The sequence below is a fragment of the Ictalurus punctatus genome, chromosome 23 (genome assembly GCF_001660625.3).
Source record: "Ictalurus punctatus breed USDA103 chromosome 23, Coco_2.0, whole genome shotgun sequence".
Classification (NCBI taxonomy): Eukaryota; Metazoa; Chordata; class Actinopteri; order Siluriformes; family Ictaluridae; genus Ictalurus; species Ictalurus punctatus.
Window position 1 is genome coordinate 13,578,369 of NC_030438.2, and position 24,671 is coordinate 13,603,039.

General features: G+C 41.4%; 1 protein-coding gene across 5 annotated transcripts in view; it reads left to right on the forward strand.

Moving 5' to 3' along the window:
• The window catches only part of nr4a3 (nuclear receptor subfamily 4, group A, member 3), a 32,420-nt gene extending 8,151 nt beyond the window's left edge, over positions 1 to 24,269 (forward strand). For all 5 annotated transcript variants that reach the window (XM_017453774.3, XM_017453776.3, XM_047150185.2 and 2 more), the window contains 6 exons: positions 115 to 917; positions 8,545 to 8,674; positions 11,626 to 11,789; positions 12,301 to 12,497; positions 18,580 to 18,758; positions 22,500 to 24,269. In XM_017453774.3, coding sequence (XP_017309263.1) covers positions 115 to 917; positions 8,545 to 8,674; positions 11,626 to 11,789; positions 12,301 to 12,497; positions 18,580 to 18,758; positions 22,500 to 22,771 — 1,745 coding nt within the window. In that variant the 3' untranslated portion in view covers positions 22,772 to 24,269. The remainder of the gene's footprint in view (positions 1 to 114; positions 918 to 8,544; positions 8,675 to 11,625; positions 11,790 to 12,300; positions 12,498 to 18,579; positions 18,759 to 22,499) is intronic.
• Positions 24,270 to 24,671: the final 402 nt, after the last annotated feature.

Below are 24,671 nucleotides of genomic sequence, written 5' to 3' on the forward strand. Positions count from 1 at the left end.
GGATAATTCTTATTCGCATTTTACCAAATATTAATAATTTAAGCTCAATCTAAAGTAAAATGATGTCATAACAATAAAAACCATTCCTCTGCCTTTGTCCGCTTCTCTCTACAGACATGCCCTGTGTTCAGGCCCAGTATGGTCCCGCCCCCCCAGGGTCCAGCTACTCTGCCCAGTCCTTCGTCTATCCCGGCGAATACCACGGTAGCGAGCTGATGGCACCGGACTATGCTAAATGTGATCTAGGTGGAGGGGAGATCTCAGCAGCAGCAGCTACCACATCGCTGCCTAGCTTTAATGTGTTCGTTGAGGGTGGCTTTGAGCCCAAGCCCTCATGCTTGTACCAGATGTCTGCGCCACAACGCTCCACCATTAAGAAGGAAGAGGAGAGTTATGCATCAGTCGATGAAGCCATGGCCACTGGGTCCATGTACTTTAAGCAATCTCCACCTTCGACTCCACCCACACCACTCCACCCAGGCCCTGCTGGCACCTCTTTCCTGTGGGAGGAGCCTCACGGTCTATCTCTGGTGCCCCAAACATGCTCACGCTTCGCCCATTTCTACGATCAGACGGCACAGTCCGTGCCCACTTCCAGCAGCTATGAGACGTCCATGGGCTTGCCGATCCGGCCCGAGCGCTCTCCTTCGTCTTCTTCCTCGCACCAGCCACCCGGCCTGGAGCCGCACTCACATGCACACTCGCACGTGTACCCACTGAGTGTGGGCAAACCAGGAGGCCTGGGCTTCCGTTCACTGGGCATGGGGCCCTGCCCACAGTCCCTCCTGGCAGACAGCTTGCCGTCGCCACCTGGACGTGCCACCTCTGGGGAGGGCACGTGCGCAGTGTGTGGAGACAACGCCGCCTGCCAGCATTATGGTGTCCGCACCTGCGAAGGCTGCAAGGGATTCTTTAAGGTAAGGAGTCAGAATAACACATAGCACCTCACACATGCACAAACAAGCCATGCACAAGCCATGTAGGGGCTGGATTGGATTGAAACACACCCTGGGATGTAGCTAGAATATACAGAATCGGGGGTGGATTCGGGCATCCTGAGGGTCTGAGATGGTTCAGGACATACCTGGTGCTCTGTCCTATCAAAACGTTCAAATCTTGAACTTTTAAGGATTCATTATCTTGGTCCTCTGAGGGAACCCAGCTATAACACAGAAACATTTTAGAGCTGCAAGGACAAACCCTTTAGGAAGCGACAATACCTGTAACTAACTGTACAACAAACCCTAGCTAATCACACTGTCCAGTCATTTGTCTTGTTTTGCACCAGAGCTCATGCATTTCCTTATGCAAACTTGCGCCATGTTAAGTTATTAGCAGAAATGTATATTTTTTTAAACGACATTCGTCTACAAAGCCTATATTTGAGATTTTGCCATTATTTCCAATATGACATGCTGAAAAAAATATGAACATGGATTTTAATGGGCCATGACATTCCAACTTTTGGAGACAATGTCCTTACCTTAGGGACAGAGATACAGGCTTGATTATCTCAAAAACACTATATCTCCAGGAGGTAACTATAGTGTATTTCAATTGTAATTGTGGATGTTGTAAAAATTAAGTACGGTACACAAAGTTTCCAGAGAGACAGGATGTTTCGGTCAAAAAAAATGTCATCAACCGTGCAAGCAAAGTGCTTCTGACACTGTAGGAGGAATATCTACTGGTTTCACCCCCTACAGCATCAGAAGCACTTTGTTTGCACAGCTGATGAAGGACGTTTGTCCAAAAGGTCCTGTTTCTTTGGAAACTTTGTTTTTCCACCAAACAAAAACACAAAAGATTTCCTTACAGAGTCTGAATGAATCAATCAAACTCTCACTTTTCTCTCTGTAAATACATTATGTCTTACATTATGTATATGATTATGGGTGTAATAGTTTTGATAATAACTAACTATATCCACATACCTTTGATTCAATAAACACTAAATAACTAATTGGTGTAAATAAGCCAGTTGAAATACATATCAATGGAGAAACATAATTTACTGCTCAAGGCGTTTGCTCAAATTGTTAGATAATAATGAGTTAATTGAAATAATCGTAAATAGATAAGTCATCAGTATTGTATTGTGTTTTTGTGCAACTGCTTGTCGTTTGGTTATCATGTTGTCGGGCATTGTCGAATGCCGCGCATGTGTGTGGCGGTGTGTTTGTGCTACGGTGGTGGCTGGTGTTAATTGTGTATTCATTAACGCCCATTCATGTTGCTCTTGGGGGGAATGGAGCTCTCGGCTGAAAAGTGGCACATACACCCGACGCTCCTCTCTCCTCGAGTGTGAGGCTCAGGGTTAACACACTATTGTTACACACTCGGCAGGCTCCTTTAACCAAGGTTGTAGCCTATTGTATTAAGAGAAGGATGTGCTGATGAGAGGAGGGTGTGTGTGTGTGTGTGTGTGTGTGTGTGTGTGTGCCTGAATATGTATGTTTTTGAGGTAACAACAAAAACGTTACACCCTAAACAATACTTAAAAACACAAGCCTGTCTGTAATTTCAGGAAATACACAAGCTGAGTCGAGTTGGGGTTCTAAAAAAACGTCCAGCGTGAAAAGTGTGTGTGCTGTGTTTGTATGTGTGTGTGCCTGAGTGCCCTCACAAATCGTCTGGCCGGCGGTTGCCACGGCGCCTGTGAGGGTCGTCTCCCCCGGCGACCAGCGAGAGGTGTGACAGCGGCGCGTACTTAAAATACAGCAGCCTAGAGCTGTGTCCAATATCACACACACACACACACACACACACAGCAGACATGTCAGTGATAGGCAAAGGCACAAAACACATACATTAATCTATATTGCTCATGTAAGAAGAGACTATAAAGGCAGAAAATAGTGATCAACACGTTTATTTATTTTTATATATATATATATATATATATATATATATATATATATATATATATATATATATATATATATAATGTTTATATATCTGCTTATAAAAAGAAGAGTTCAAGCAGAGAGTCTAGTGGAGAATAAAACATAGAGAGAGAGAGAGAGAGAGAGAGAGAGAGAGGGGATGGTGGGCTGGAGATAATTGAATATAGCCTGTGGTCTGGTGCTGAAATAATCTATCCTTGTTCAATTAGTTTCACAATTTATTTTTATTTACTAATTAATAAAAGCAGGGGTTTGTGAACCTCAGGCCTTCGTGGCCATCACACACACACACACTCACATACACACACAAACACACACACACACTCTCTCACTCAGACAATTAGCACACGCACAAAGCAACTATTCAATTATATTCCCAAATGCTGTAGCACATAATGCAAACATTAGTGAGGGGATTTTAATGCTGTCCATTATTTCCTATTTATTAAAAAAGAGTGAAAATTTAGTGACGTTTTTATTTGTGTGTGTGAAAATTTACATATATACACACCCATTTATTTTAAATAAATACAGAACATTGTGCCTAATGGATGACCATACGTATTTGCCGTCAAATTATTCCAGCATTAATTATCGATTCATTGTTGTTTTCTGACCATTTCCTACCCGTCCACATGCGCAGCTTATTCTCCTAAATGCTCTGATTTCCATATAAATACATGCCATTTTCTATTGAGTAATGGCACTGAATATTAGGAAAACTTGGCTCTCTGTTTCACTCAGTCAACTTTTTCACAGTTTTCTGAGTGAGTCATACCGTGCTATGCGTGAGAGTATTATTCACAATATACGTATATAATGGAGTTCATTCAGAAAATAAAAATTACACTGTAACCCACAGCATTGGAAGAACTCAGCTCGGTTGTGCCACGGATGGCCTGCGACTCTGCGTAACTCAATTACACGCGTACCCGAGTGTGTGCCCGGGCAGTGTTATCTTGTGTGTGATGAGCAGAGTTCAAGGTGAGAGGGCAAAATTAAAGACATGTGGATACATAGGCTGGATGCACGAGACATAAAGACATGATAACGAGCGGAAAAACATAGTCACATATTGTAGCACTGGTCGGCAACACATCCACACACACACACACACACACACACACACACTCTTAACCAATTAATGATGACCCAGTTCCACCTCTTGCTCTTGAATAAACACACACTTCTAATTGCTTGCTCAGAGCGGAGTGAGAGAGTAAAGGAGGGGGAAATAATGTCTGATTAGGGGAGGAGGAAGAGAGGAGGGTGCGATGGAGGGTCCCTAAGGAGTGCGGATGTGCGACGAGGCCATTAGCACACGTTACATGTCACAAATCCACATACGCTTGTCCGTACCAGCCCCCTGGACCCTGCTGCGCGCTGGACGAATGCAGATTTGGGATTTTTTTTATTATTTATGAATATATAAGATGTATATAAAACAGCATGGACCCTAGTCAGCTGATTCCACAGTCCACAATGAAATGCGACACTGTTTCATTTTAACCGTGAATATTTTTCGTTCTTGTAGACAGATATGTAGCTTTATAGATTTAAAACATTTCTTATTCTCCTGTAGCTACATGCAACAGTGCAGCATAGGATTCAGCTAATGTTGTGTTATTGGAGATAAAGAGTGAAACCATCCACAGTTTCTTGGATGGAATGGAGCTTGCGATTGGTGGTCTTATTAATGCTGTAATGAAAATCTGAAATAAGAAAACGCTGATTTTCACACTTTAAGAGTTAACTGAAGAATAAACAGCAAATTAAAAGAGCTTGAATGTACAGTAATTCTGCAAACCAGTCAGATTAACTAGTGGGCCTCCATGAGAGATATCCATTATGAATGTGTGTGTGTGTGTGTTAATGGGGGTGGGTTTTGCGCTCCAGGCGAGGCTTCGGACAAGATTACACCAACCGACAGTCCTGTCTCACTTCTATTCTGTGTTGCGTCCTATTAATTTAAGAAAAATGGGAGAGATGGTACAATGCACAAATCCTTTCAGTTTGTGTGTGTGTGTGTGTGTGTGTGTGCAAAGGGGGGGGGGGGCGGCTTTTCACCTGTTGGACAAGGTTCTGGTTTCACAGTACATACAGTAGTGTACAACCATAGGAGACTATTCACTAGAGTAGAATGAGGTTTCAGTTGGGTTTCTGTGGAGGGGTCGAGGAAAGCTAGTGCTCTGGAGCCCAGAAGAAAAAGAAAACAGTCTATAGTGGGGCTGCCAGGTCGCCCATGAAAACTCTGATGCACTGTTTACTCGGATGCTTTTAGGTGGTGGCGCTTGGTGGACCACAAGTGCAAAAAGAGTAACCTACAGAAACCTGAAAGCCACAACAATTGGTGCAGCAATAAAATAAAACATAGAGGTGTGTTTAAAACAAAACAAAACAAAACAAAACACTAAAGCCTCAGCTTACTACTTGCAATACGGTTTGGAATAATTTGCAATTATGAAGCTAATAATTTTTCACAACTGAATAAATTGCAGTGTGTGCATTTCTAGGCTGTTCCTATACCAGACAACTGACTAGTCATCTGTTCTCGTTATTTTTATCTCGTTTAATGAAGCAAACGTGTGGACTAAATGCTTCCTCTCAGGAACCATCTGGTCCCAACCTGCTGCCTTAACATCCAGTCTGGATCCACCACTGTGCAGTTTGGGACACAGCCTTTCCCCAGTGTGTAAAATGGTCAAGAGAAAAAAAACCTAATTGCATTATGAGACATCTGTGCTGTATGATAGGTTAGTACACTCTCAGGAGAAAAAAGTACTAAAGGTACTCAACTGTACCTGGGGTGGCTTTCATGCACGTCAGGTACAGTACAATATATCCATATTTCCTGGTGAAAGGTGCGAAAGGACCAGGAAAGACAGTTTTTGTGAGCGTGTACATTATTTAGTCACCAACCTGTTGCACTGCATTCTGAGATTCCTTGCGAGCTTTTACTTGGACCCCCCCCCCCCCCCCCCCCCCCAACGCACGCACTAGATGGGAGAAGAAAGACACGCACGCGCGCGCAAAAAAACCCAGAAAGTCTGTAAATAGGTTAAAAAGGAAAGTCTGATTAAAGAGAGCTAATGAAAACCTTGACTCCCTGACAGACATCTTGCGGTTTCGTTAAATTAGCGCTGTTTTCTTTTTCTTTTTTTTTTCCATTCGGTCTGTTAACCTTGCTATGGTAGCCTGTCTAAATCTGTAATGAAACGGCTGTGTGTGTTTTTTTGTTTTGCCGGCATTACGACGCGATTAAATGAGCCACAGATGTCGCTCGTGAAATTTCTGGTTTTATGTTAGTTTTGTGCGCGCTCCTGACGGCGGCGGAACTCGCCGGTCGCACGCATCTGTCATATAACGCGCGCGTCGTTTGCATTCCGAACCGTTTTGGTTGTCGCGCGCATACCTCTCTCTCTTTGCGAGCACATCACTCTCGCTCTTTCTGTCTTTTTGCGCGTGCACATCTCTCTCTCTCTCTCTCTCTCTCTCTCTCTCTCTCTCTCTCCATCTCTCTATCTCTGCGCGCGCATCTCTCTCGCTCATCTCTCTTTTTGCGCGTGCCCATCTCTCACGCTCTTTCGTGCATATTTTTCTCGCTCTCTGCACGTGCGGATCTCTCTCTATTTTGTGCGTTTCCTTCTCGCTCTTTTTGCACATGCATTTCTTTCTCTTGCTCTCTCTATTTTTGCGCGTGCACACCTCTTTCGCTCTCTCTCTCTCTGCACTCGCGCATCTCCTTCTCTCTTTTGCGCGTGCACATCTCTGTCTCTCGGCGAGCGCAGACAACTCTAATATCATTTTAATAAGGTTGGTAATCATCTCGGCGGAGTAGAAAACCAGCCCAGCGGGCCCCCCTCTCTCCCCGTTTCTCTGTCTCTCTCTCATCACACACACACACCCAGGGTTTCTGGGCCCCCTGGCTAATTTGTTCTCCGGGCCCCAAACCCCATCCCCTAGTTATCTTTGTTTTTACACGTGGCAATAATAAAGTCATTATCAATAAGCATAACTGTTATTGCATATTCAATAAGAGACTATAAAGAACTGAATTTGAACAGTTTATTAAGTTAACTGTAATTATGCATTTATAACTATATACAAATAACTATAGGCCTATATACAGTAGCCTACAAGTAATTTACACCATTGTACTTCCTCTCTCTCTCTCTCTCTCATACACAGACACTATGGAAACTCTGTCTGGATGTCTTTATAAGCTGTCGACTTGTAGCCTACTTTCTTATTCCCCAAGTACCAAGAACAATGAATTTTGTATTATTATTATTATTATTATTATTATTATTATTATTATTATTATTATTAATTGAGTGAATAATAAGTTTCACACACGAGCAGCTCCAGAAAGAAATGTGGAAAATAGCTAAAACAGTGACAGAATCATTGAATCAGTGAGTTGAACTCCAGAATCAAATCGGTTCTATTCGTGAATGAATCATTCAGACTGGGTTTATCAACGGGATTCTCCAATTCATTGAACCGACTCAAACAAACGATTCACTCACGAATCGGACATCACTACAACAATTCTCGGGACTCACTCGGGACAATTCAAGCAGATTCATATGATCACATTAAATTTCGATCAATTCCTCACAGAAAGCTGTTGCAAGGCTTCAGAAAGCTTGAATTTCTGTTTTATTGTCACTTGGTGCTTTTCCATCTTTTTTGAAGCTAAATGCTCCATTACTATTGCTCGATTGCATGGGAAAACATATATTCTTGGAAATATTGTGTTCCAACTTCCAAGGATAAACACCTAGGTGAGTAACTGATAGAATTTCTGTTTGGTGTTAATTATAACAGCCTCATACGGGGTAGCTTCAGAATCATAGCACACAACAGGGGACATAAATCACCTTAATTTTGAAAAACTGGGTGACTAGCTCTCTTCCCTGTCTTGCTCTCTCTTCTTTCATGTTTTTCTTTCCTCTTTTGGTATCCCCATTTTGTCTGCGCCATCTCTCGCCATCTACCTGATGCACGTAAGGACTCACAACAGTGAAGAGCCGCGGTCCTGAATAATCCGCAAATGTCTTAAGGGGACACACACATGCACTTGGCGCAGTCTGAGGGCGTGCATTAGGCTATAGCGTGCTTCTATCTTAATAGATTATTGTGCAAAGAGGCCATGTAATACCAAAATCATACAGGAAAGTATGGGGTTCTGCTGGGCCCCTGTCTGACCAGGGCCCTTAGAATCATCTTAATCTTCTCCCTGCACACAGCCCACTACCTAACACAGCCCACTACCTAGCACAGCCACAAGCTGACCCGCGAGCGCACAGAGGAGTGTTTGCGCGCGAGAGCGGCCTGATCATCGCACCTCATTGTCAGCGGCTCGCGCTAATCACGGCGTCTCTCCTGCGGGCTCGGCATGGTGGGAAATTAATTTGATCAAATTATCCCGCTGGAGCTATAGGTTGTATTAGGCGGTAATTAAAATCTGACCCGGAAGCTAAACTTCCTATTTAATCCTTGACAGAGGGAGGGGTGAGGGTGTGGGGGTGAAATTTAATAATGTGTTTATTGCTGCTGATTATCTTCTGTCTGTGTGTGTGTGTGTGTGTGTGTGTGTGTGTGTGTGTGTGTGTGTGTGTGTGTGTGCTCACAGAGAACCGTGCAGAAGAATGCAAAGTATGTTTGTTTGGCCAGTAAAAACTGCCCAGTGGACAAAAGGAGAAGAAACCGCTGTCAGTACTGCCGCTTCCAGAAATGTCTCAGTGTGGGCATGGTGAAGGAAGGTAAGAGCTCTCAAATACACACACACACACACACACACACACACACACACACACACACACACACACACAGAGTAGCTGGAGTATCTAATAAACCTTTAACAAGCTCTTAATATAGCTACTATTGCAGTGAAGAATAAAACACACATATTTATTACTGTCGTTTTGAGTACCTTATCGTGATGTCATTATTAATGCAGCCGATTAACACTATGCCTACACCTCAATCTAGTCCTGAGTGTAACTTCACTAACCAAAAGGGAACTGTTGGGTTTTTCTAGGGTTTTTTGTTGGTTTGTTAGTTTTTTTTTTATTTGTTTTGTTTTTAAAGCTGCAGTTTTTGTAAAAGAGCAATGTTTCTTCAGATATTCCTATCATTCACATTGTGACCATTTGGTTCAAAATACACACACACACACACACACACACAAGGTTAAACTGAAATTTAGGTGGTGAGACGGACAAACGTAATATATTCGAAAAAATTTGTTTAAAAATAGTATGATTCAGTGGAGTTCTCAATGCTGATATCCAGGAACTTGATCAAGACGAGTTTTCTGGATATTTTGTTTGTGTCCCAATGGCTTAATTTTATTCAAACTCCAACTCCAATTACCAATCAACAGGTCTGCATATCAGTGCATAGCTTTTCTATTAGTCTCATTGTAGTTACTGAATAACTGATTCATATAAATTAGCTACTGAATCAAATGCATAAAGACATATAACCCAATACCATTCAAAGGGTTTAAGGCATGAACTAAGTACAATTGGGTTGATCTTAAGTTGATTTAATGGTTGAAATGATTTAAAGCACATTTAAATCATCCAGTAGCAACACGGTGGTGGTAGCTCAGTGGTTAAGACATTGGATTTCTGATTGGAAGGTTGCGAGTTAAAATATCAGAACTACCAAGCTGCCACTGCTGGGCCCTGGAGCAAGGCCCTTAACTCTCAGTTGTGTAAATGAGATAAATGTAAGTTGCTCTGGATCTGCCAAATGGCATAAATGTAAATACAGACATTGAAAGGACATGCGGCACTTTTTTAAAAAAGTCAAATGATCATAGAAATGGTAGAAAGACTGGTTTGGGGGTGTTAGTTTAGTTAACACCTTGCTGTCTAGTGACAGTCTGACAAAGAATAGTTAAATGGATTTCACAAAGATTGTATTAGGAAGAATTTACATTTCCATCAAATTTAGTGTGCCAGAGTTCACATAAACCAAAGGTGCTGCGGCTCTACAATTGAATCCCTGCACACGTAAATCCTGATGGTAGTTGTCCACTCAACTTGACTATTTATCACGGCAATTATGGCCATGAGCCCAGTGCATATGACCCCTCCTCGACCTGTGGTTAGAGACAGGAGGATAATCTGCACTTAAATCACTTAAAACACCACATACACACACTCATGGGCGTCACACTTATCCTCAGACGTCGAGGATATGCACCCTAATAAAGCGTTAGTGCTCAGCTTGTCCGGCCGGCACATGAATGAATTAAAAGATAATAGGAATGTTTATCAGTGACAGGATTTCCATCACACACTTCGCCTCGGCAATCAGGTTTGATCCGCTGCTGTAATGACACGGTGTACGGTGCAGGCATGTATAGGACGTGTGTAGCTTGTGTTTATACGGGGGCTTATGAGAACGTATATCCGCTTCTGCTGTTCCAGCATTAGTCTCAGTATTAGTCTGAAGAAAGCACACATATGTTCATGACTCTGCTGATTGGTGTAATTGAGTGTTTGATATTATGATGAGTACATAGATAAACAGTCCATTTTCCTCTTCAGAAACACGACGTGCCTCTCAAGTGCCATCTACTGGTCACTTTTTAGATGGAGATTTAGATGGTAGACGGGGTGTCCGGGTTCATCCGCAGAGACCAAACAAGTTTTCAGAAGCACCTCAGGCAAAACGAGCAAAAAACAAACAAGAGGAGGCATGGTAATGGTGGTAGTAATGAAAAAAACCATAGCAGCGCACAACTTTTACCAATAAACTTGGACACCGAATAGTATACACTTATAAATTAGACATTTATTTTTAAACGCTGTTTATACGTTATTACATTTGAGCAAAATGACATGTATTGTGTATTCGCCGTAAAACGATATGGTCATGGGGCTGCTGAAAGAGACAGTCTTAACGCTCAAAAGTTGATTAAACTATTATACAGGGTGTCCCAAAAGTCTCCATATATAGAGGAAATTAACATTTAATGACATTAGCAAAATGTCTTCCCCAATTTTTCATACTTAGTTTAGATTATATATTCTTTTTCAGATAGCCTTTAAGAATGGCTTTGACATAAGAACATGTTGAAATCATTCATCATTCATGCTGATCACATTACACAAGACACTGCTGCCAAACAAATTCAAAAAGACTGGAAGTGTTGCGGACCGACCGAGAAGTGGATGTCCACGAACATCCGCTGACGAAGACATGGCTGACGTGGTGCTGGCAAACATCGTCCCTTATGTATGGAGACTTTTGGGACACCCTGTAGATAAAGTAGATAAAAAAAATTTCCATTGAATTACCATGTGTCGAGAGGACATCTTTTGTGTAAAGCACTTTTAAAAAAATAATAAATTCTCCTCACATTATTGCAGATAAACTACGTGCTCAGAGTGAAAAGCTCTGGTTCTACGAAAGAGAAAACCAAATGAGAGAAAAAACAGGATTTTAGACAGGCAGTATTTGTTTGGATTTTGTTTCAAAACAGCTAGTTTTGAACAGCTGATTTCTTCCCAATCAAATTTCTTTCCATCTTTTACTGACTTGCAGTGATCGTATCCCACTATACAGTACAAATATCTTTGAACACGTTATATTGTAGCAGTATTGCCCAGACCACCCTGGGATAGATGAATGTGTTTAGTCCTACATCTCAGAGTGTAAAGTTTTTGTCATGTGAGTATGTGTGCGTATTTCACAGTGGTGCGGACAGATAACCTGAAGGGGCGGAGAGGCCGTTTGCCATCTAAGCCGAAGAGTCCGTTGCAGCCTGAGCCGTCTCCCCCTTCACCCCCTCTCAGCCTGCTCAACGCCCTCGTCCGCGCCTACTCCCAGTCCATCCCCCGAGAGCTCGACTACAGCCAGGTAGCTGCACATGGCCGTGTGTATCGGTGTATACACCCTTGCTGTCCTTCTTCACATTGAACTCATATTTAAAAATTGTTCCCAAGATCTTTAGAAAGCTAGAACCCTGATCCTTTTTAATCTAGTCTAGAGTTCTTTCTTCTTGTCTCTGTCTCTTTGTACCTCTCCCAGTCTCTATCTTTTATATCTCTCACGGTTTCTGACCCCTTCTCTGTTTCGTTCCATTTCTCTGTCATGCTGTTTCTTTTCTACCTTTCACTACTTTCACTATTCCATCTCTATTTCTCTCTGTTTCCCTCATTCTCTGTCTCGCCCACATCTCTAATTCAGTTTAGTTTCTGTGGCGTGACAAATAAAGATACTTCTGTATTGTCAAGTCATAGCTTATGAAGTCGGTAAAAATTAGCGAAGACTGAAATATGAACTTGAAATGTAAACTGCAGAAACGAGAGACAAAATGCTAAAATAGTCTGACTGTAACTTAACACATGCTCTTTGTCTGTCGTTCCAGTTCAGCGCAGTAGAGACGGGAACTTTAGCCGAGGCTCAGCAGATTCAGCTCTTCTACCGCGTCCTCACCGGCTCCATGGAGGTGACGCGTCGCTGGGCCGAACGGCTCCCCGGATTCACTGAGCTGCACCACGATGACCAGAGTCTGCTCATAGACTCAGCCTTCCTCGAGCTCTTCGTACTCCGCCTGGCCAACAGGTAAGGGTCGCACGCATGTTTTTATTCAAACGTGGTATTCAGACTAATTACAACCATGACCTATTGTCAGCTTATTATATTAAATTATATTATAAAAGTATATTAGTTGAAGAGTGTAGTGGTTAGCATGTTTGCCTCGCACCTCTGGGGTTGGGGGTTTGAATCCTAGTGCATGTTCTCCTGGTGCTTCCAGGAGTTCCTCAGGGTACTCATGGTTTCCTTCCCCAGTCCAAAGACATTCATTGTAGGGTTATTGATGGGCATTTCCAAATTGTCTGGAAAATGGATGGATGGATGGAAGTATATTAGTCATGACCTGGAGAGATTGTGTGACAGGATTAGTTAGGACTGCTGTATCCTTCTGACTTTACTACATTCCTGTTTTAATAAATGTGGCTTTCATGGTTCAATGAGATGATTCACATCTGAAATTGCTCTATTATTGTATACATGTATGCATACAGTATAATATTATTTCTTGGTGTGGCATCTCATATTTTTCAAGGTAAAAATGATCTAGTTGGTGAACATCCTAAAAACGGACCATTTAATACTGCTGCACTGCTTCAATATATAATCGTCATAATATACTGAAAACAGTGATTTTAGATTGTATTGGGAATTTACTTGAACCTCCATGCTCTTGGTCTGGTTTCTTGGGGGTTTGGAGGTTGCTACGGTCACTGGGCTAACTACCTTCGGCATGTACTTTGTTTAAATTTATGGGCTAGCAACCCTCCTTAACTCTCACATATACGTAGCAACCCTCCCATGACACACTCACATATACGTCACGTTACTGCTGTGCGTTCCAGTCCTTCTTGTAATCGATTTAGTTTACTGGTGTAGGTTTTTCAACACTAAACTTGAAAAAAAAAAAAAAAAACGAAGTGCGATTTTGAATTTGTTTGCTTGCCGTGACTCAGTGGTGTTCTGATTTCTTTAACAGGAAGTGGAATGTTTTTTTTTCTGCTCCGCATTTAGCTAGCAATGCAGGCAAACCTCATCTCTCTCTCTCTCTCTCTCTCTCTCTGTCATTCTGTATGTCTCTCACCCTGTGTGTGCGAGTGAGCAGGTGCAGGGAGGGAGGCCAGTGGGTGGTGTCGTCACAGCCTCAGTAGGGGGTTGTGATTCACCCGGGCCTACGTCACACGTGCGCTCGCTTAACCAAACTCACACAGCATGCACGAACTGTACACGGGTGCAAACGTGCACCTTTACACTCATGTCAAAGCCTCTTACACACACATTGTGTTTCTAGCACACAGTCATCCTCATTCACAGTGTCTCACACACCCTTGTAACTGTTGCACATGACGTAAATGTAAAGAATGCGGTTTCAATAACCTGCTGTTCCCTTTCAATAGAGCTATGAAGTGCGTGTGTGTGGTCATCACTGCAGTAATACATATATGTAGAGTAGGGATGTAAGCGAATATGAATGCATTATTCCGATTGAACAGATAATGTGTTTGACACAGATACAAATACAGGTATGAGAAGGAGGTGCACTATTGTTTGTACTATTATTGTTTTTGGTTATTTGTTTTGTTTTTAGAAAGCTTGCCAGGTTGGTTCAAGTATCTGGTTTCAGACTAGAGGTGCACGACAGAACTGAGATCTGGCGCGATACAGCTAAAAAAGTAACACGAGTGAGAGATTATCACTTTCACGTGGCCTCAAGAGAGCGAGGCGATATGAAGCTTCCAGGACGAATACCATGTTTATTAACGTATTGTGCTGCGCGATGCATTTACACTGTACATTGTGTTCATTCCCTCATCCTTAGTAGCTGCCTGGTCAGGGTCACGGTGGTTTACATTAGGCTACAGGTTTGGTTATACACGGTGTCGCAAAAGTCTCCGTACATAAGGGACTATGTTCACCAGCACCACGTCGGCTGTGCCTTCATCAGATGTTCGTAGACGTCCACTTCTCGTTCGGTCAGCATCACTTCCATTCTTTTTGAATTTGGTAATAAGTTTTGGCAGCAGTGCCGTGTGTGATGTGCTTTCCATGTCTTCCTTTAAAGTCCATCACAACCTTGCGACAGCTTCCTGATCCAGCCACGAGAATGATTTCAAAACGTTCTTCTTTTCGGAAAAAGAATATATAATAGAAACGAAGTATGAACATTTTGGAAGACATTTTGCTAAACAGTGTTCATTTCGCCTATGTATGGAGACTTTTGGGACTCGCTGCATGTGTTCTGGGAAATAGAACCAGTTCAATTCACGGGCAGGTGCAAACAAAAATAATAACCGTGTGAACTCCAGTGATGTAGATGAAGTTGAGGAACTCTCCGAGCCAGAATTCACACATCACGTGCACAGCTCTGGTATTTCTACCTCTCGTTATTTCCAGTGTTTTCGAAAGTATACTGTAGAGGTAGGGTTCATATAAAAATTTTCCATTTTAAAAAAAAAGAAAGAAAGTATTTAAAAAAAAAACCTTTCTGATTAAGCAATGTCCTGTTATCAGTCACGTTATAGCAGCTATAAACAGTCATTCCTTCACTAGCCTCTCTTTTTTTCCCTCTCTCTTGAAATCAATAAAACAAAAACAATAATTAATAACAGTTATTTACTGTCCTGAAGATTTTCCCGTTAAAACTGGAGACTCCTTCCATAAATGTTCAATAAATGAATAAATCTCCTTACAGAAATTCACTCATCTCGATGGTTAATTATACATTTTCGTTGTAAAAACAAGTCTTATATTTTGTAACATACCCAGCAAAGAAATCCCTGTGAATGAGTTCTTACTATAGCTATGATAACATATTAGAACATATTCATATTTGAGTCATTTGAATTAAAGTCAGTACTCTATTGTCAGTGCTGCTGTGATAGAAAATGAATCAACACCTTCTGACCCATCCCATTGGAGAATTCAAAGGTGCTGTGGTATAAAACAGGGTCAGAACTTACAAAACTTACAAAAATTCCAAAAAAACAAAACAAAACAAAAAAAACATGAAAAACATTAGAGCTTAATTCAATGAAGAAAGTTTGAAGATGACAAAAATATGTTGCGATTAAATGTTTATCGGTTTATCGTCCCCATACGTTTGCACTTAGACTTAGACTATTATAATGGAGTTTTGTGTCATCGGGTTTTTGTTCTTTCTCAGAACAAAAGAAATTGTTATTTGTGGTAATTGTCCATACACTATAACGGCCTATACAGAGGGATTAGGTTGAAAATTGCTAGTTTTCTTTTAACATGTCGTCTTTTTTGCAACTCGCACCCCTTCTCCGGTTCTCCTCTTCTCTCCTGCTGCGTCTAAATGCATTTGCATTCCATAATTGTGTGCTAATGAAGAACAGTTCACAAGCAGAAGCCAGCACTCCACAGGAAAAACGAGAGGAGGTTTTTCCTTGCTAAATTGCAGGGCTGTTAGTGAAGAGGTAGTGAAGTAGAGCGGTGAGAAGAGGAGTGGAGAAGAGAGGAGAGGAGAGGAATACGAGCGAGATGGTACGGGTCATACGGTTTAACTCTGGTTCTTCATTTTAGATGAAACCACACTGAGCAAAAACATAACAAACTCGCTCCGTGAGTCCTATCCCACATCCGAAAGAGTGAGGGAGAGAGATGAGGGGGTTGGAGGAACGAGAAAGAAATCTCAGGAATGTTTTAAAAGCTTTAATTGCGAGAGCTCGAACGTAATTAAGTCCCGTTCCGATCTTTGATGTGCTCTTCCCTACGCTGGCTTTCATTTGTGCCCATGGTAACTGTTCTCGTGCGTTAAAGGCTTAAACCCGCTCCGGTCAGGGCTGCTCAGAAGAGATGAGACAGAGCGGGTGTGGACGCTTGTGCATGTAGGTGCTGGTGTGTAATCAGTCAGGCAGACGCAGAATAACGGAAAACGATATCTCTTTTTTTCCTTTGAGAGAAAAAGGTGGTGATTAATTAAAAGATGAAAGTGGCGTCGACTGAAGTTCAGCCATCAAACATCACCTTGAAGGTGGAATAAATAACAACAGTTCGTGATCAGTCTCTAACCTCTCTCTCTCTCTCCGTCTGTCTATCTGTCTCTCTCTCTCTCTCTCTCTCTCCGTCTGTCTCTCTGTCTATCTGTCTCTCTCTCTCTCTGTCTCTCTCTCTCTCTCCGTCTGTCTATCTGTCTCTCTCTCTCTCTGTCTCGCTCTCTCTCTTTCCGTCTGTCTCTCTGACTCTCTCTCTGTCTCTCTCTCGCTCTCTCCGTCTGTCTCTCTGACTCTCTCTCTGTCTGTCTCTGTGTGTCTCTCTGTCTCTCTCTCTCTCTCCGTCTGTCTCTCTGACTCTCTCTCTGTCTCTCTGACTCTCTCTCCGCCTGTCTCTGTGTGTCTCTCTGTCTCTCTCTCTCTTTGTCTCTCTCTATTTCTCTCTCTCTGTGTTTCTCTGTGTTTCTCTGTCTCTCTCTCTCTTTGTCTCTCTCTATTTCTCTCTCTCTGTGTTTCTCTGTGTTTCTCTGTCTCTCTCTCTCTTTGTCTCTCTCTATTTCTCTCTCTCTGTGTGTCTCTCTGTCTCTCTCTCTGTGTTTCTCTGTGTTTCTCTGTCTCTCTCTCTGTCTCTCTCTATTTCTGTCTCTCTCTCTGTGTCTCTCTCTCTCTCTGTCTCTCTCTGTCTCTCTCTGTGTCTCTCTGTCTCTCTCTCTGTGTCTCTCTGTCTCTCCCTCTCTCTTTCTACAGAGCATCAGAATACATTTTTTTTGTAATCGGCTTGCAGTTTAGTGAATCGTTGCAGGACAAGAGAAACGGAAGCAACCAAAGCAAGCAAACAATAACCTCATGAGGACACACACACACACACACACACACACACACACACACACACACAGACACACACATACAAACACAGAGAATTTAAATAGATTCACAGTGGCATGAAAATTGTAGCTTGTTGTAGTTTGTTTGCCTACATCCCGAACCACATACCACCACCCTAAACACTCAAAATACTGCACCACTCTAGGTAGTGATATATTCATGTATATTTTACAATACCAACAATAAAGCACAGGTCGTCATGTTGCAGAGCAGCTGGAAAGCGTAAGACTCTCAAATGGTGGACAACTTACGGTGCTTACAGTTACGAAGCCCTGACACCGGAGACTCCTCCATAGATGCTTAATACATGTTATGCAACAGAACGCTCCATATCAGTGATTACAGTCAAAGAGAACAACATTGGCATTGTCACAAAACAGCTTATATACTGTATGTTGTGTATAGAGCTATAGGTTGTGTAAAAGAGTCAGTGTTTACAATTACAGCAGCAGTTCTTATGTACAAATCTACAGTATCAAGGTGAGATTATCCATTGAAGCAAGAGTTTGCCTCACACCTCCTGGTTCAAATCCCACCTCGTCCCTGTGTGCGCCGAGGTTGCACGTTCTCACCGTGCTTCGAGGGTTTCCTCCAGGTACTCCCTTTTCCTTCCCCAGTCCAAAGACATGCGTTGTAGGCTGACTGGCATTTCCAGTTGTCCGTAGTGTGTGAATGTGTGTGTGGTTGTGTCCTGTGATGGGTTGGCACCCTGTCCAGGTTGTCCCGCGCCTCCTAGGATAGGTTTCAGGCTCCGCGACCCCTGTTTTGGATAAGCGGGACAGAAAATGGATTGGATAGATTGGATGGATTATGAATATAGACTTCTGCCACCTCCGTGGTGTGGACTTCATTTCAGTTCCTTTCAGAACATTAGTTGTAATCGATGTATCCTTTTAATATCAGATTTTATTGGCTCTAGTTTCTCAGTAGAACTTGTTTGTTTGTTTGTTTGTTTGTTGGTGTCAGGACCTTAAACTCTCTAGTTACTTTCCCCATCTCTCTCTCTCTAACACACAAATGCTTATCGTTTTTGGATATGCTTCTTCTTTTGTTCACTTTCTTTTTCTTTTCTTTTTTTTATTCCTCTGCCTGTTTTTGTCCCTCAGCATCTCTGTGTCTCTTTATCTCTGCATTTCTGTACAGAAAAGTTGGTTCTCTGGACAGGCTGCAATGTCTGCGAGGCTGAATAAATAACACTTCATGATTGCGCTAACTCCTATTCCTCCCTCCCTCCCTCCCTCTCTCTCTCTCTCTCTCTCTCTCTCCTGCAGGTCGTTGTTGGCGGAGGAGAAGTTTGTATTCTGCACGGGCCTGGTGCTCCACAGGCTGCAGTGTCTGCGAGGTTTCGGAGAATGGCTCGACTCAATCAGAGATTTCAGCTCTCATCTTCAGAGTCTCAGCCTGGACTTACCCGCGTTCTCGTGCCTGTCAGCTCTGGTGCTGCTCACAGGTAACACACACCACAAGGCTAACACACACCACAAGCTTAATACACACTGTGAGGATAACTAACCTCTGGGACATTCTCATATTCCTCCCCCCCCAGATCCCTCTCTCTCCCACCCTCACATTCACACCTCTTTGTGTGGCCGGTGCTGATTATCTCAGGTGTGGGGACAGGTGATGTCCGAGACTAGGTTTACCTACACGGGAAGACTAATCCCCTTTTAATCACAGCAAAAGAGAGTGAGCGGGAGAGAGATAGAGATAGAGAATGAAAAAGGGGTTTGTGTGTTTTCTATAAGGACAGCTGGGGATTATTGATTATTGGGTGGCAAAGTGTGTGTGTGTGTGTTGTGAGAACCAGCAGGTGTTTCACGTATTATGCACATGCATGACTCTACACAGTAGGGCGACCCAGGGCTTCATCTGAAATGCGATGTTGTTCTCCGGTTTAAAAAATGATACACATCCTACACTTTTTCTGTCCCACAGTGAAAAGATGTGTTTTATCTGCAGTATAAATTCATGCGTGTGAGTTGCACACACAGTCACTTTATGCGTGTTAGGTATGATCATGTACTCAGTAGGAGTCGTTGTAGAAGTTCGCGGTATATATGGTTATACGTTATAGCGGGTTAACCGTCTCGCGGGATTGATTTAATATTTAATTTAGTTATGCCACGATAATTAGGCTGTTACGTTTGTAAGCTGGTTCAATGCTGAATCGACTGGTTTAGATGTTGGAGTTTTGGATTATTTATTTCTGTATTTATTTATTCACTTTGTTTATTTACATTTTGTGTTTTATTTCATTTAATTTTTTTTAGTGTAGCTTGATTGTGGGTATTCACCAGAGTAACATGCAAATGGTGAAACATCATTTTTGACATGGTAACACACACAAAAGGACATAATTACAGTTTAATCAGCTTTTTTAATATTAACGACAGGAGAAATGATCATCTGATTATCTGTTTTAATAAAATGCTAGAAAGTTGAGGCACTTAAGGGACAGACCTGTCTTTCCATGTGTTCGTTCACCCAGAACCATCAGCCTTCAGCAGAATGTGTGTGTGTGTGTGTGTGTGTGTGTGTGTGTGGGTGGGTGGGTATGTGTTGGCCTCCATGGAGCAGCACTTAGCTCTGTAGTGGGAGGAATCGAGCACTACTCAGTGGAGCCCTGCTCCCCTCTTTTTCCTCTCTCTCTCTCTCTCTCTCTCTCTCTCTCTCTCTCTCTCCCTCCACTCTGCTACTCAAACTATCGACCCTCTAAAAGTGTCTGCGGCGAAAGAGTGCCATCGATCAGCCCCTAGAGAGCGAGAGAAAGAGGGAGCGAAAGTAGAACGAGGGACAATGCAGCTGCTGAACACCCACAGCACGAGAATAAATGAAAGCAACACACACACACACACACACACACACACACACACAGTATCTATGTTTACACGCAGTCTGATAAACCCTTAAGAAACTACTTGATAGCTCAATTGGAATAAAAAAAAAATCCGATAATCTAAATCCAAATAGAGTAAACGGATTAAGGCCAGGTCAAATGAAATTTCTACTCGACTAAGCATTTAATAATGTGTTACATTTTTAAGAATAATAACCGTATTAATGTTTAAATCAGATTACTGCCACAATCAGAATACTTGCATATACTTTGACCATTTTTTTGGCTCCTGACACAAAGTGAGAGCAATATATATATATATATATATATAATTTGCGATTTGACATTTTTAAAGTTCTGAGAAGGACAACGAACTAATGTTTCGAAGGTGATTAAACACCCAGCTAATATGAAAAACTCACCTCAGCAACCTAAAGTGACATAACTCCTTGTCTCGCGTGCTGCTATGGCAACACTGACACTCAAATGCCAATCCTCGCATGCATATTTCATTCAAACTACATGTAACATGTATGTATATAGGGGTCTTTGTAACGAATATAATCAGTTCGTAATCTGCAATTCATTTGGATTGATGAAACATCCAGCGTGGAGTGAGAAGTGTGTGAAGTAGGCAGGCTCGAGGCTTGTTATTGACACACCAGCACTAAAGTGATAAAGCAGAAGCTTCACACTAACTCAGTGAGACAGCAGCTAGGACAAGTGTGACATTTGTTCCTTTTCTAACCCAGACCACACACACACGCACACACACACACCACAAATGTTTCTGTGTAAGGACATGCTCAAGTGTTCCCTTTTGCACCTTTCCTTGTTTTAATCACACAAATTAGCAGAAAAAAAGTGAATCTATGAGTATGAGGTGTATATATGGCGTGTGTTTTTTTTTTTTTTTTGGGGGGGGGGTGGTTGTGGGGATAGAAGGTCATGCATCAGTCTCACATTAGGAAGCTGTTGGTGGTGTCACGTTTGGTAACTACATTAGTATTGAGCCCTAATCAAATTTAGCTTTTGAGCAGCAACACATAATCTTACTAATTGTCCTAATTGTGTCCTGTGTTTATGGTAATCCTTTAATAATCATGTGCGTGCCCTTATCTCCCAGTGTCCTTATCTTGCAAAAAGGTTTGACACCTCATTCAGGCTGAAAATATCTCTCTCTCTCTCTCTCTCTCTCTCTCTCTCTCTCTCTCTCTATATATATATATATATATATATATATATATATATATATATATATCTTATGGATCAAGGGTGTGAATTTTTATTTAATAACAATTGTAAAAATGAATTTAAAATACAATATAAACATTAATTTCAACTCAATTAACAATATTTATCAAAAGAGATGCCTCGTGATGATGATGCCAGGTGTGTATGATGTGTGAATGTAGATAAGCTAGCATTCACTAAAGAATGTGCTTCATTTAGTCAGTAAATTTGGCCTACTTTTACAGGAAGCGGTTATTTGACTGACATGACAGTCGACCAACCACAGACCTTTTCCCACAGCTTGACAGTAAACATGCAAGATTATCTCATCCACTTACCCCTTAAGTGCCGAAAACAAAATAACCTTTCTCCACAACAAGACAAGATTCGTTTAATCCCGTGACAATAATTTATTCCAAAAAAGCTTATTGTGTCGCACTGTTGATGCATATATATATATATATATATATATATATATATATATATATATATATATATATATATATATATATATATATATATATATGATAACCTTTAAGATTCTATAGATTGGGGCCAGAAAAGTGTACAAAAGATGTAAACAGTGCAGTTGGAAAAATCACAGTCACTTTTTTTGTGTTAGATGTACAATTCAGTGACATAAGAGGGCACAAAGTTATAAAAACAACAACAACAACAACAATGAGTTGTAACACCAAACCTTGTTACTCAGTAATATGTCTACTTTTTTCATTTAGCAGATACTTTTATCTAAAGTAACTTATGACTGATAGAGAATATAAACACGGGAGGGGTTAAGTATGTTGTGTAAACAGTGTTTCTCTAGCAGGTCTAGGATTCGAAATCATGACTCACATCCTGTCCGTATACATGGTTTTATTATTTACATTTGACTTCTATTTATGGAGAAACTGAAACAAGCCTACTGTTGAATTGTTTTTGTATGGTTCAGCTTTTAGTACAAATTTAAGTGTAACCCAAACAGATAGATAGTTAGATAGATAGATTGATAGATTGATTGATTGATTGTTTGATTGATTGATTGATTCATAGATCAGTTGCATTCAGTTGAAAATGAACTTTGACCACACACTCATTCTTTATCTGTCTCTTTCTCCTCAGAACAATGTCCCGGCCTCAAGGAGCCCAAGAAGGTGGAGGAGCTGCAGTCTAAGCTCGTCTGCTGCCTTCGAGAACACCTGAGCTCTGGCGGGGCCACGGGTGTGGCTGCAGCAGGCAAAGCACCGCCCCCAGTGGCTGCCGTTCTTGGCCTGAAGGCAGAGCTTAGGTCACAGCGCACTCAAGGCCTTCAGAGGATCTTCTACTTAAAGCTGGAGGACCTGGTCCCACCTCCGCCACTCATCGACAGGTTCCTGGACACACTGCCCTACTAATACAGACACGCCCACAAAGCTCGCCTGGGCACGCCCATAGGCTGGGGACACACCACAGAGGACAGAGCCTGAAGAGAGACTCAATGAACTCAAATTTTCTCTCAGGAGTCTCCAGATGTACACTCTTTCCACCTCAGCTCTGTGTCTGATGATGTGTGTGAATGTGTGTGTATGGGTGTGGGGGTGAAGAGAGGGAGCAGAGCTGTGCTTTTGGACTGTGATTCAGTGTGTGTGTGTGTGTGTGTGTAATAGAGAGAGAAATAAGTTGAGAAATGGAAGATTGGAAGGTTTCTATTGAGTCAAAAGGCAGTCAGTATGCTCCATATACACTTACACACAGTTACACACGAGACACAAAGGACATAAAACAGAGTGTGTGCGACAGTGTATATGTGTCTCTGTGGAAAGCTTGAGGCAAAACGAATCAACAGACATCCAGACATAGTGCATTAAATTCTAACCACCGAATCACACTCCCAAAACTGCATACAAGTGCAATTTACTAAGTGCTATTTAAAAAGAAAAAAATCGACAAAGATTAGACGGAAGAGTAGGAAAGAAAACGCTGGAGAGTGTGTGTGTGTTCCATTTCTATTTCAACTCTAAATTATTTTAATACTATGACTCACCCTGTGAAGTAATGATATCACACCAGGCAGATTTCTCACACACCAGTCTGCTCACTAACTCTTGCAACTCGTGAGCAAGTTCTAGAGACTTGAAATTACTGTAGAGTTTTATTTTTTATTTTATTCTGGTTTTTGCAAATCAGCCAATTTTAGGGTTAGGAGTATAGAGCTAAAAAAAAAATAAAAAATAAAAATAAAAAAGAGCGCAAGGGATTTGGGCTACAAGCACTTAAAAAAGAAAGAAAGGAGAGACGAATGAGAGGGATGGGGCACGGAAAGAGCGAATGATAGAGTGGGAAAGAGGGTGGGAGGGATGAAACATTCCGTGCTCATGCTCATTTTTATAAGTTTCTATTGTTAACACCATCTATTAATACGCAGGACTTTGTTGCAAAAAAGTTGTCTTTTATTTGTACAAAAAAAAAAACAGATTATATGCATGGTTTTCTTTTTTCTCGCCTTTCTTGCCTGTATTTATTTTGTTTGCGAAAGACGGCCAGCTCCTCAAAGGGCTCGGGCACATTCACAGACTGGGCTTTTCCACTAACATCGCCCAAAGGCAACCATTTGCGACAAATGGAGAATTATATAAATATATAAATATATATATATACACACACAATACAAAACTAATATTTTGAAGTGTTTTTATCCAATAGATTTTTCAAATCTTGTGGTACGAGTTTGTTTGTGCATTTGTTTATTTTTGTTTGTTTATTTGTTAGTTTCTTATTTTCAAAGAAAAAAAACAAGATTATAAAAAAAAAATGTCTCTTTTTGATTTGTTTGGATTTCTTTTTTTTCTTTTTCTCTTTGGTTCACTGGAGGCTCTGTTCAGCACTTTGAAATCATAAAGAAAAAACTGATTATTTTGTCTGAAAGCGTGTGAAGTTTTGTTGGTGCTTGTACACTGCGAGATCGATCACTTTCCAGAGAACGCTGACTAGGCGTGGAAGGATCTGAACGATTTGCAGTGCGCCAGGTTATATAACCTATAATAAAGTTCAAACTTCACATATTTTCAAATAGGACAAGATCAAATGCCATATATTATCACAGCAGTGGCAATTATTTGGAAACTTCTAAAGTAAACTGACTGAGGCTGGTAGAAATGAGAAATTTCCATCTGAGCAGATAATCTTTTTAAATGATCAGTTAAATAGAAGAATCATCACTATGTAAATGTTTGAATTCAATTATTTTAATGTCAGAATCTTTGTATATATTCTGTAGATGTGGGATATACAGTATATGGCTCTAAATATTCATTC